Source organism: Galeopterus variegatus, unplaced genomic scaffold (assembly GCF_000696425.1).
Source record: "Galeopterus variegatus unplaced genomic scaffold, G_variegatus-3.0.2 Scaffold604, whole genome shotgun sequence".
In the NCBI taxonomy this organism is placed as follows: domain Eukaryota; kingdom Metazoa; phylum Chordata; class Mammalia; order Dermoptera; family Cynocephalidae; genus Galeopterus; species Galeopterus variegatus.
In genome coordinates, this window is record NW_007726715.1 from 185,794 (window position 1) to 199,312 (window position 13,519).

The following is a 13,519-nucleotide window of genomic DNA, read 5'->3' on the forward strand; positions in this document are numbered from 1 at the left end:
TTTTTTTCCCCCTTTAAAAGAGTCAAAAACCCCCCCCCCCCCACACACACACAAATTGCAGCCTAGCTCCAGAGACTGAGCAGAGCCTAGTGAGAAATACACATTCACAAAGTGCTGGCTGGCTCCAGAGTGAACAGTAGCCTGCTAAAGGCTACTTTTTTCTTTTTGAAAAAGACACACTTCAGAAGTGTGGCTGGCTTCAGGAGAATAAGCAACAGCCCCACCTTCTGCAGGGACTCAACTTTTATAGTTTTTCCAATATATATGCATGCTATCTAATGAATATTCAACTAAGGGGGAGGTTTCCAGTTCTATAAACTAGTCTTTCACACAATCGGTCTCTTTTAAAAAATTTTTTTAAAAAATAAAATGTAATTTCATTAACATTTTTTTACATTCTAGGGTGGTGGTGTGGAGCAGCTGGGAGGGAGGGCGAGAGGGGAAAAGGGAAGGAAATGTGATGGAAGGAGGAGGAATGGAATGAGGCCTGTGGCACCCCCCTCATTCCCACAGGGGAGACTGGGGGGCTTCCAGCACTGGTTTGGTCATTGCTGCACTGGGTGCAGATGTCGGGGGTGTGGCACAAGCCCTCGCCCCCCCATCTCAGCTCGGGTACCTGGGGCCCTTCTTGCTGCAGCTCGGCAGTCATTGCTGGGGGGGCTGCACATGTCAGGGGAGAGTGGCTGAGGTCCAAGGCCCCCCACCACCCAGGTTCAGGAGAGCTCGGGGTGCTTCCTGCAGCGGCTTGGTGATCATTGCTGGGGTGGTTGTGCATGTCAGGGGGGGTGTGGTTGAAGCCCACGTCCCCCACCCTCGGGACTGGTTACAGGTGCAGGGGTGGGGGTATTGCTGAGGCCCCCGGCCCTCTCCCCTTTCTGGCTTGGTAGCCCAGGAGACTTCCAATCCTTCTAGGTGTTATAGGAGTTCTTTGGTGAAATGAGACCTTTACTAGTTAACATTAAACTTTGTCTCTGGTTGCAGGTACTTTGTTTTTTCTTTCGGTTCTGTGTTGGATTATTTGCTGTTCCCACCACTTAAACTTCTAGCTGAAATAATTTGTTGTCCCTTGCTCACTTCTAAAATGGGGGAACTTCCTGTGGGGACCAGTACTTGAGCTCTGTGGTTGAGCTAAATTGTTGCTTTGCTGCTGATTCCCTAGGGAAGGCTTTTGGTGCAGCTCAGGTTTTAATGGTTGACTTTGTAGGTATTTCCAGGTCTAGTGAAATCCGGTGCATCTGGGTTGTGTAGAAACTCTGGTCTGGGTCTCAGTCTTTTCATCAAACTACACCCCATGCAATCCTATATTCCTGACCAGTCTCCTCTGAGTGGTCCTGCGCTGACTGGGGGGCAGACCAGCTGTCCTTGCTGTGCCCCAGTGTTTCCCTGGTGGGCCTGATCCTTGCGATGACTCACTGGCCTCTGAGTAGCTCCTTATTTCCAGCTGTTGTGGCTCCTCGCTCCCATGTAGGTCCACTGGAACCCTATTAGTGGTACTGCTGGCCTGGGGGCCACCAAGGCCCTCTTCTCCCCTGCTGCCTCCAAGCAACTTCACCTGAAGGGCATAGATGCGGCTATTGCCAGCTCCTGCTCCATGTGCTCAGCAGCTCCAGCCTGGAAGTGGCTGGGGCTCAAAACGGTCAGAGCGGTTTTTTCTTTCTCTCACTGTTGCTTCTTCTGCCTTCATGCACTCCGTAGGTTTCTCTTCCTCTTTCCCTGAGCCCTAGTGGCCCCAGCTTGGCTGTCATTGCTTTTTTATAGTTGTTAATTGGTTGATATGTGGGAGAGAGTGATGCTGGGGACTATCTGTCTATTCCACCATCTTGACCAGAAGTGAGACAGAACTTATTTTTGACATTGGGACCACACTTTACATTTTTAAATGGCTATTTAATTTTTTTCTTTTTTTGCTACAGAGACAATAAGTGGCCCCCAAACCCCAAAGTATATTCTAGCTGGCCCTTTACAAAAACAGTTTGTTAACTCCTCTACAGCACACAATTGACTTCTCAAATATTTGGGGTAAGGAGCTCAGCAGGTATGGATTAAATGTTTGCTAAATGTTCAAAGCCAGGCTGCTCTGATCCCAAAAGCTGTCTAAAAGCAAAAGAAGTTCACATAGACTCATGGCTACACTATCTAAATCAGAGATTTTTTAGAATCAGAAAGGTCCTTAAGAGAGTCTACTCCAATTACTTGATTCTGTAGAGGTTAATATACTTTGTTTAGTGTCACGCAGAACTAGGATAATAATCAAGGTTTTCTTACATGAACTGAGTCATCTATTTCACAACTTTGCCTTTTACTCAACTGCTTGGAAAAGCCACTTTATAAATGTCACGAATGCAAGTTGACTATCAAAAGTGAAACTTCTTCCTTTAAGTAAATCAACAAGTGTAAGAATTATTCTTTTTATTCTTGAATAAAACTTGAAATTTCTGGCAATACTGAGTATACATCTTAGGACACAGAAAATCAATTTCTTATAGAAGAAAACGCAATTTATGTTAAGATTGTGTCATTTCCATGACTTACATAATTTTAAAATATGATTTGCTACAGAGTATACTACAGGACAGAAGTCATCTGAGGATATTTATGTCTTTGTGCTATTCATCAACCCTGGGTTACCAAGATACGTGAAGTTTGTTTTAAACAATCCTGAAAACAGTGCCCTTGAGAAGTCAATAAATAACCCCCTGGGGCATACACTAAATCCCCTAAAATTCTAAAATTAAGACATTTATGGCTACCATAGCTCGATTCACTTTCACAATATTAGGAAGCTTAAAAACACTGATGTTCATTTCTCTTAAGATTATACACGATCTTATTACTTTTGGTTTCCATTCATCCAAAGAAGTATTTTCCTGGCACTAAGATAATTCAGAATTACTGTGGCTTCAGAAGTTGAATGTGTGGGGCCATCATCTCCATATTTTTACTTGCCAAATCAATTTTATTTGGCTCCTGTGTTCTAGATACTTCTAAAGTTTACATAACCATTTGCTATGCATGCTTTGCATGCTTACACAATTTCTCCTTGGAGAAATTATTATCTGGTACAGCAACATCTAAAATTTAATTTCCTGGGGGAGGGGACGTTCTAGATACTTCTAAAGTTTACATAACCATTTGCTATGCATGCTTTGCATGCTTACACAAGTTCTCCTTGGAGAAATTATTATCTGGTACAGCAACATCTAAAATTTAATTTCCTGGGGGAGGGGACGGGATGGAGAGGATCAGGTAAAGGGGCATGAAAATCAACTACAATATATATTGAGAAGTAAAATTTTAAAAAAATAAATAAATAAAATTTAATTTCCTTAACTCCCTCCCCACCACCTCAAAAACCATCTAGTCCAATCTAGCCTTCACAAAGTTCAGCAGAACCATCCTACCACATAGCTTCCAAAAGCTGACGAAAAGAACTTTTAAAACGGTCATCTCTTGACCCTTACATTCAAACAATGACTACAAAAAGGTCTGCTCCTTTCTGCAAGTATGAAAAAAATAAGTCAGTACTTGTTTTCAATCTTCAAAACAGTTTACAATATTCTCCAGTTTTCCAATACATCAAAAAGACACCCAATTTCAAAATCTAAATAAAAGCACATAAGTTAGCATGTCTAAAAGCACAAGTCATACCATTTATCCCTCCAGGCTATGTAGACAGTAAGACTTCGACTGACAAGAAAAGATTCTGATCAAGAAAAAATTAAAAACTGAAGTTCACTTCTGTAGTTTTCACAGACCTAAATTTTGGGGCTACATGCGAAACTGCAGAGTCAATTAGATTACTAATTCTAACGAAAGTGGGAGTTTAAAGTGGCTGGTTAGCTCAGCTGGTTAGAGTGTGGTGCGATCCCTGTACTGGCTGGCAAAAAAAAAAAAGTTGGAGTTTAAAATCCTCACCATGTATAGTCTTAAAAGTCTCAGCTTTCCCTCTAGTATCAGGAACCAGACAAGGATATTTGCTCTTGCCACTTCTATTCAATATTGTACTGCAGATTCTAGCCAAGGCAATTAGGCAAGAAATCAAAGGCATACAGACTAGAAAGAAGTAAAAATATTTCTATCTGGAAATGCATGTTAAGGGACCCCTAAAAAAAAAAAAAGAAATTAAAAAGAATTCCAATTATAAATAGCTCCCCCCCAAAACAATAAAACATTCAGGAATTAAGTTAACAAAAGAAGTATAGACTTGTACACAGGAAACTACAACATGTTGAAAGAAATGAAAAAAATGGAAAGACATCCTATGTTCATAAATCCAAAGACTTAATATTGTTATGACAGCCATATTCCCCAAACTGATCTATAGATTCCACACAATTCTTACCAAAAATCCCAGCAGGCTGAAATTGACATGCTAATCATAAAATTTATATGGAAATGTAAGGGACTCAGAATATCAAAGATGATCTTGAAAAACAAGAAAGCTGGACTCAAGCATCCCAATTTCATAACTGCATACTAAGCTGCCGCTAAGACAGTAGTACTGATGTAAGGACAGACACAGAGATAAATGAAATAGAACTGAAAGTCTAGAAATAAATCCTTACATTGTAGTCAACTGATTTTTGACAAGGGTATCAGGGCAATTTAATGAAGTCTTTTCAGCAAATGGTGCTGAGAAAACTGAATATCCACATGCAAAAGAATGAAGTTGGACCCTTGCCTCACACCATATACAAAGTCTTCATGACCTTGAACTAGAGAACAGTTTCTTAGATATGACACCAAAAGCACAAGCAACAAAAGAAAAAAACTAGACAAGTGAACTTTATCAAATTAAAAATGTGTATGCTACAAAGCACACTATCGAGAAAGTGAAAAGAGGCTGGCCACTTAGCTCTTTGGTTAGAGCATGGTGTCATAACACCAAGGTCAAGGGATCCTGAAAAGTGAAAAGAAAATCTATAGAATGGAAAAAAATTTTTCAAATCACATTTGATAGGATATGTAAAGAACTCTTACAGCTCAACATTAAAAAGACAAATAACCCAATTAAAATGGGAAAAGGATTTAAATAAACACTTCTCCAAAGAAAACATACTAATGGAAAATAAGCACATGAAAAGATGCCCAACATCATTAGGGAATTAGGGAAATGCAAATCAAAACCACAATGAGATATCACTTCATGGCTAAAATAAAAAAGGCATACAATAACAAGTACTGGTGAGGATATGGAGAAATTGGAACCTGTATATGCTGCTCGTGGAAATGTAAAACAATACAACAACTTTGGAAAAACAGTTTGGCAGTTCATTAAAATGTTAAACAAAGAGTCGCCCTATGCCCCCGTAATTCCATGGTTAGATACATACCTAAGACAGTGAAAATATATGTTGACACAAAAACTTGTACACACATCTTCACAATTGTAGTATTCATAATAGCCCCAAATTGGAAACAACCCAAATGTCAGTGAACTAATGAACAGATAAACAAAATGTGGTACATCCATACGACAGAGTATTATTCAGCCATAAAAAGGAATGAAAAACAGTACATGCTGTATATATGAATGAAATATACATGATACACTGATGAATCCTGAAAACATTCGGTTAAGTGAATGAAGCCAGTCACAAATAACAATATTATTGTATGATTTCATCTATATGCAATGTCCAGAATAGGTAAATCCATAAAAACAAAAATTAAATTATGGTTGCCAGGGACTAGGGGGAGGACAGGGAGAACAACTGCTAATGGGTTTGGAGTTTCTTTTGGGGGGATGAAAACGTTCTTAATTAAATAGTGATGACTGCACAACTATGACTATACTAAAACTTAATTGTACACTTTAAAAAGGTAACTTTTATGGCATGTGAATTATATCTCAATAAAGCTGCTTTAAAAAATTGTGAGCTGAACCTCCAACAAATTGAAATATGATTTGTTTATGAAGTACATTGTATATTCTCTTAGCAAATTAACTGTAGTTGAAGGCAGAGGTAATAAACCATAAAGACTCAGTTCCTTGTATTATGTGAATACTACTATGTATCTAGAGTGGCTGATGCCTAAAAACTAAACATTTGCAAGGCTATCACAGTATGTGACATACATTTTAAGTTTACTATTATTTAAGACATGCATATAGAGTTCAATTTTCTGTTCTGCATAGCAAGTTGCATAAGCATGTTTAACATTAGCTGAACCTACTCCATACTTCTGATTTCAAGTTTCATTCATTACTCATGGGGAACTTATGCTTAGAAAGGTTACAATAGACAGTGTGACACAGCTCTGCCCTTAAGGTGCTCACTGCCTAGTAGTATGACAGGAGTATTTATCTATCTAAAATTATATTATCACCTGTTTCGAATCCCTCAGTTAGAATGGTCAAAATTCAAGAAGAGTAGTATACAAGAGCCCAATGTCAAAGCACTAAATATGCTTTTAGCAATTAGTCTGAGATTCTCATTCTTTTTTTTTTTTTTTTTTGGCAGCTGGCCTGCACAGGGAACCAAAACCTTGACCTTGGTGTTACAAGGCTATGCTCTAAACGCCATGCTCTAACCAACTGAGCTGACCAGCCAGACTTAGCAATTAGTGTACCGGTGGGGAAATGGCTAGAGGAAAAAAGTGATAAGTAACTATGAAGTTCTGTTAGCACTTCCCATGAAAGATTCAGAAATATGTGAAAGGGAAATGGATTTAAATGTGTGAATTGTTTAGTAGTACAGTCACCCAAGATGAGGAATTTAAACTCATCTTATTTTGAATATTAAACTCCTTGTTTTTTAAATATTAAAAAAAAGGGTGTGGTTGCCAGAGGCCAAGGAAAAGGAGAATGGAAAGTTAGTGTTTAATGAGTACACTGTTCCAATTGAGGAAGATGAGAAAGTTCTAGAGATGGATAGTGGTGATGGTTGCACAACAACGTGAATGGACTTAATACCACAGAACAGTACACTTAAGAACAGTGAAAATGGTAAATTTTATGTTATATGTATTTTACCACAATATAAATACATAAAATAGGAAAGGGAGAGACTCCAGAAAACTGGAAATCTTAGGTCACACACTGTGGATCAACCATTATTTGTCCTTCCTAAACTACCAAATGCAACATAAAAAACTAGACTTCAATACATGGAAAGGAATTTCACAGTGTGCAAGAAAGGCCAGGTAGATCAGGGTTATAATCAAATCTTTGCCACTGTGAGATCTGTGCATTGGTCAAATTGATAAACTCTATAAAACTTAAAGGAAACGAAAAGTTCACAAACTTGAGTATGTTGTGGAAACAAAATCAACAGCCTTACAGACAAATTAGAGGATGAGGGAAGAATCAAGATGACTCCCAAATTTCTCTCAGATAACGAGGTGGTTAAAGTGACTTACTGAGATAGAAAAGACTGGCAAGAACTAGGATTCAGAGGGAAACAGAAAGAGAAGCTGGACTTAAGTTTATTTATTCAAAAGGGATGATGCCTTGAGATAACAAGGTTATAGTTTCCTGAAGCTATTTCCCAATGCCATCTACTGATACAAAGCTTTGGGATAATTTCTCTAAGTCTTCAAGAAAATCTAACACACTGAAATAGCCCAACTAACAAAAAAATGCTTAAAATATTCTTTTTTACAAAAATTTTTGGGCAGCTGGCCAGTACAGGGATTGAACCCTGGACCTTGGTATTACCAGGACCACGATCTAAAATATTCTTAATTTGAGAGGCTAAAGAGTGCATTTACCAGATGAAGCTAGAGACATGGTAAACAAAGTCAACCAGAATCTCATACACATACTTATGTGATGTTATCTGCAACCCCACCTACTACATATCTACTTGTGATAAACTATCTTCCTCTGATGTTTCCTTCCTCTTACCAGTGTCATTACACTCAGTCACCCAAACTAGAAATCCTGTCAGTATCTTTGATTCTGTATCCTACTCCTATCCACCGCACATACATTCAGTTATCAAAACCTGTTTTGCATCTAAGTCAGAGGCTCATTTTACCCAAAGAAGATTCAAAGTAAATATTTTGGGTTGAGAACTGCTAAAAAACTTTAAGAGTGCCCCCAGATGACTCTAATGAACACTTCCCTACTCAGGAACCACTATTCATAAACTTTTAAAATCTTTCCTTCATTATTCTTGATGCTACTGCCCTCATTATCTTTTGCCCTCATTATTTCTTGTCTACACTATTAAAATAGCCTCCCTATCTCTAGCCTTCTCCATATTCTGACCTATTTTCTGCATCAGCACCAGCATTCCTCAAAACTCAATTTTTTTGCTATAAAAGATGTCACAATCAGTAAATTCTGAATAAGGCTTCTAGATTAGATAATATTATTTTCAATTTCCTGATTTTGATAATTGTACTGGGATTATATAAAAGAATATCCTTGATTTCATAAAATAAACACTAAAGTATTTAGGAGTAAAGGGAATTCATATCTACAACTTACCCTCAAATAGTTCAGACAAAAATGTGTGTATATAAATATAGACTGAAAAAGAAAGATAATGTACAGTGATAAAATGTTAACGTTTGGAGAGTCTGGGTGAAGGCTATATGGAAATCCTTACTGTTCTTTTAAGTTTTAAGTCTGAAATTATGTCAAAATAAAAAGTTTTTAGAAATCCAGTAGCCAAAACATTTCATTCTGAGTTGTATTTTTGTTAACACACTTCTTAAGTAATCTTTTAAGTGATTTATACACACATACAAGTGATCAACTTATTGGTGTATATGCAACACTATCCTTTTTTTCCTGTAAGAACTACAACAGAATTTATGGACAGAACACCTATGACAAGACAATTTCCTTTAATTCTGATTCAGAGGCCAAAGCCATAGAGCATAGGCTAAAAAATGCAGCTCTTTGAATTATTGTACGAATTTTAATGAAAAGAAAGACAAAGCACAACTTCCCTAAGTCAGTGTAAAAGCATTATTATGAAACAATCACAAAAAGAAAGTAAAAAGTATTCTGAGCTCAGAAGGGTGTGAAAAGCCATGAAAACCTGAATTCTGATTCTGGGCTGCCTGAAAATATGGCAGTAATCTACAGTGGTGAGTATACTAACCCCCTGGAGATCTGTGGAGAGCTCTGGACTTGCAGCAGATTCACGAACTCTTTGAAGCTGATCCCTAGAGTCCAGGCTGAGACCCCTGGCTGGCCAGTACAGAAATCAAACCCTGGACCTTGGAGTTACCAGCACCACACTCTAACCAACTGACCTAACTGCCATGTAAAAGTATTTCTAAGCATAGCTTTTAGAATCATGAAATTGCCCTTAACAATCAACTTAATTCGATAGTTACAAGCATGACAACATTTGTGCCAAGAACCAAAACACAAAAAGCCATGTAGTCATTAGCCAGTATTCTAACAAATTGCTCAATACAACCAATTATCACACCAACTTTAAGTTTCACCTCTCTAGCACTAGTGTTCTACAATGCATCTAAACTACTAAGTGCAAGAATTCAAAACACCTTGTTTAAAACCAAAAACCTTAACAATATGGAGGAGGAGAGAACAAAACTGAGGTTACCAGAGGTGAGAAAGTGGCAGGGGGTCGGGGGTGGGTAGGGGGAAGGTAAGAGAGGAATTGGTAACAATTACATTGTATATTGTTGAATATACTATTTACCCTGATTTGAGCACCATATATTACACACAGGTATTGATATTCAACTCTGTACCCCACAGATATGTATTATCAACTATGTCACAATTAAAAAAAAAAAAAAAAAAATATATATATATATATATATATATATATGAGATGGGAGGTACCGAAACACTTTGAAATAATTTTATAGAACACAGGATTTGTTTGGATGGCACTATATGTGTTAATATGATATATATTAAGATAACTTTTTTTTTTTGGACCGGTAAGGGGATCGCAACCCTCGGCATGGTGCCGTCTGTACCACGCTCACTCACTGGCCATCCCTATACAGGATCCGAACCCACAGCCTTGGCACTACCAGTGCCGCACTCTCCCAAGTGAGCCATGGGGCCAGCCCTAAGATAATTATTTTAAATATAATTATGAGCCTTAAGAAAAGGACCAGATTCAGAAATACAATCTAGAATAAAAGAAAAATGACAAACTCAACTCACCAGCAATTTCTACAATATCACCAGGAACTATGTCTTTAGCTTTAATACGTTGTACACTCTTTCTGTCCTGTCGATACACTTTGCCCATTTCAGGCTCATACTCCTTAAGGGCTTCAATTGCATTTTCAGCATTTCTTTCCTATACAAAAGAAAACAGAAGATAAGAGTAGTAAACACCTGCCTGCCACTACAAGTATTTCTACACAAAGCGGCTCATACTCCTTAAGGGCTTCAATTGCATTTTCAGCATTTCTTTCCTATACAAAAGAAAATAGAAGATAAGAGTAGTAAACACCTGCCTGCCACTGCAAGTATTTCTACACAAAGGAATATAATTTTAGATTTCTAATTTAAAAAACAAACAAAAAAAGCAGCATGCGCTAACGACATTTGTAAACAATTCACGTCTTCAAGCAATAAACATTTTAAAGGGCACTTATGATTTTGTATTAAAGCAAAAAGACAAGCACCCCAAGAAGAGTAAGGGGATAAAACTACAATGAGGAAAAGCAGTTGCAGAATCTGCTGTCTCTAAGCACACTGTAAAACACAACCTTCACCTCCAGCCACACACACACCACACCATTAAATTGATCCTGTCTCACATGAAAGGTAGTACAGCATAACGGTCTGGAGCTAGGCTACCTAGGTTCAATCCAGGCTCTTCTACTTAATAGCTATGTGACTGTGGGTAAGTCACACAACACAGGTTTACTGCCTATGAAATGACGACACTAATAATACCTAACCTTAAAGGTTGTGAGGATTACAAGTTGTACGTAAAATGCTTAGACCATGTTTTGGCACACAGTAAATGCTATGAGTGATGAACTAAGGAAATCATACGTTATATCTCACAAATTCTAAGAACTATCACTCCAGTGGTAAAGACAAAGGGCTAGATAGAATCTCATCACAGAACTGCAGTCACACAGTATACTTATATGAACATATCAAGACTTAATCATGCAGTTTTTCTTCCCAATTTCAAAATAAAGACGTAGAATCAAACCTGCCTAAAGAGAGCCAGCCCATGGCTCACTTGGGAGAGTGTGGTGCTGTTAAGACCAAGGCCATGGGTTTGAATCCCTATATAGGGATGGCCGGTTAGCTCACTTGGGAGACAGTGGTGCTGACAACACCAAGTCAAGGGTTAAGATGCTCTTACCGGTCATCTTAAGAAAAAAAACAAACAAAACAAAAACCAAAAAAACCCTGCCTAAAGAGAATTAAATGACACAAAACTACAGAATCAAACCTGCCTAAAGAGAATTAAATGACACGAAACTGAAAGGTAACAGCATGTTTGCCTCACTTTTCATGTAAGCATCCGTGAAAAAATATAGGAAATCTAAAATAAACTTCATTTCAATCCCATATCATTTGAGCTTAAAGAATGAGTTTATCTGCATCACCTTATAATTAAAAGAAATAACTGAATATTTAACCATAATTAATGTCACTACCATAAACATCCTTTGGATTAAATTCAACTGCTACCAGTATTGGAGAAATAATAAATTCTGAGCATTGTTGCTATTCAATCAGAGTCAAATTTGAAACAAACCTCTTTTTCAATAGGATCCATCCTCTATCCCTTCTCCCTCACTAAACTGATAAATCATGGAGTTTTATTTCTTTTTCTCACTCCTCAAGGTCATGTCAGGTAGACTTTAACTAGACTGCTCAGGGTTAATGAGATATTTTGCTCCTACTAAAATCTAGCAAGTTAATTATTCTGTTTTGAACATTAAATAAATAAATAAACATTTAAAAAAATTTTTTTAAATCTAGCAAAAGATGCATTTAAATTAGAAGCATACATGTAAAATATAAACTATCTCAGACCTTGAGACCAAAGATGATAATTAAAATCACTTAAAGAGCCTCCTCTACCCCTCATTCAATTCAAACTATCAAAAGAAATATTTAATGTAGGGAGTGGGAAAGGGAATCAAATAATTATAGATTTAAATATGTCAACTTGGGGAAACAATTATACCTAACTGACTAAAAACAAAAGGATAACTTTTTTTTTTTCCTGTCTGTCTTTTTTCATGACCGGTAACGGGATCGCAACCCTCAGTGTCGCGCCCGTACGGCGACTGGCAACAGGATTTGTCAACTTGGGGAAACAATTATACCTAACTGACTAAAAACAAAAGGATAACTTTTTTTTTTCCTGTCTGTCTTTTTTCATGACCGGTAACGGGATCGCAACCCTCAGTGTCGCGCCCGTATGGCGACCGGCAACGGGATCGCAACCCTTGGTGTCGTGCCCGCACCACGCTCAGCCAGTGAGCGGACCGGTCTCTATATGGGATCCGAACCCTTGGCGGGAGCGCCACCGTGCTCCCGAGCACCGCACTCAACCGAGTGCGCCACCGGGCCGGCCCAACAACAAAAGGATAACTTACAGGACTTCTAAGGTTTCCTCTGGTTCTAAAAGTTTACAGCCCCCACACTCCCCTCCAGTTATGTCTCCTACTCACACCTAAATTGGCCTAAATGTCATTTTTCAATGGTACACATGGTACTTTTCTATATATACCATACTCCCTTTCTGGAATAATCTCCTCAGCTTCCACCCACAAAACTCCACTTCTGTATCGTTCCCAACTGCTTGTTACCACCTCTAAGAAGCCTTCCTTGATGACACTGGTCAGAAATGATATGTACTACCCCCAATAATACTTGACACTATATTTATAATTTCCCTTACTTACAGAGGCAAGAATCCTCCAGTATTGTTCATACCATTCCATATACTATGGAAATGGGATTAAGATTTAAGAATGTTATTCTGTTTTAAAACTAAGACAAATCTAAAAGTTTTGTGAAAATGTTACAAATTTTTATTTAGGAATTCAGATCAACCTTGACCTGGGTTCAAATCTCAGGTACTCTTTGTACTACCTGGTGTGACCTTTGATAAGTCACTTAATCACTCTGAACCTCTATGCCACATGCGTCAAATAGGAATATCATCTGTCCTACAAGATCATCATAAGGATGAAAATAAACAGGAATATAAATGAAGCATCCACCATGGTAACTGGCATATATCATTTAATAAAAAATACAAATTATTAGCTTGAAAATATAAGGACAATCTAATGCTGCTTATTATTTTGTTTCTTTCGCCTAAATTACTCACAAGAGGATCATTTCTATTATATATATATATATTTTTTTTTTTTTTTCTTCTTTTTTTAAAGAAAGAAATAAGAGAAATATAGCACAGTTAAAATTTTCCTCTGGGCTGGCCGGTGAACACCAAGGTCAAAGGCTCAGATCCCCATAACAGCCAGAAAAAAAAAATAAAGTTTTATTCATTGTATGTCATCTTTCTATATGAGCAAACCACAAAGATATTCACATTTACCAATAGGACTAAGTATGTTTATGTTT

At 37.7% G+C, this 13,519-nt stretch overlaps 1 protein-coding gene across 1 annotated transcript in view; it reads right to left on the reverse strand.

Annotated features, from left to right (window-relative positions):
* ATP2A2 (ATPase, Ca++ transporting, cardiac muscle, slow twitch 2) overlaps nucleotides 1-13,519 on the reverse strand; it is a 61,682-nt gene that overhangs the window by 36,411 nt on the left and 11,752 nt on the right. The window contains 1 exon segment of the mRNA XM_008570449.1: nucleotides 10,109-10,247. Coding sequence (XP_008568671.1) covers nucleotides 10,109-10,196 — 88 coding nt within the window. The 5' untranslated portion in view covers nucleotides 10,197-10,247.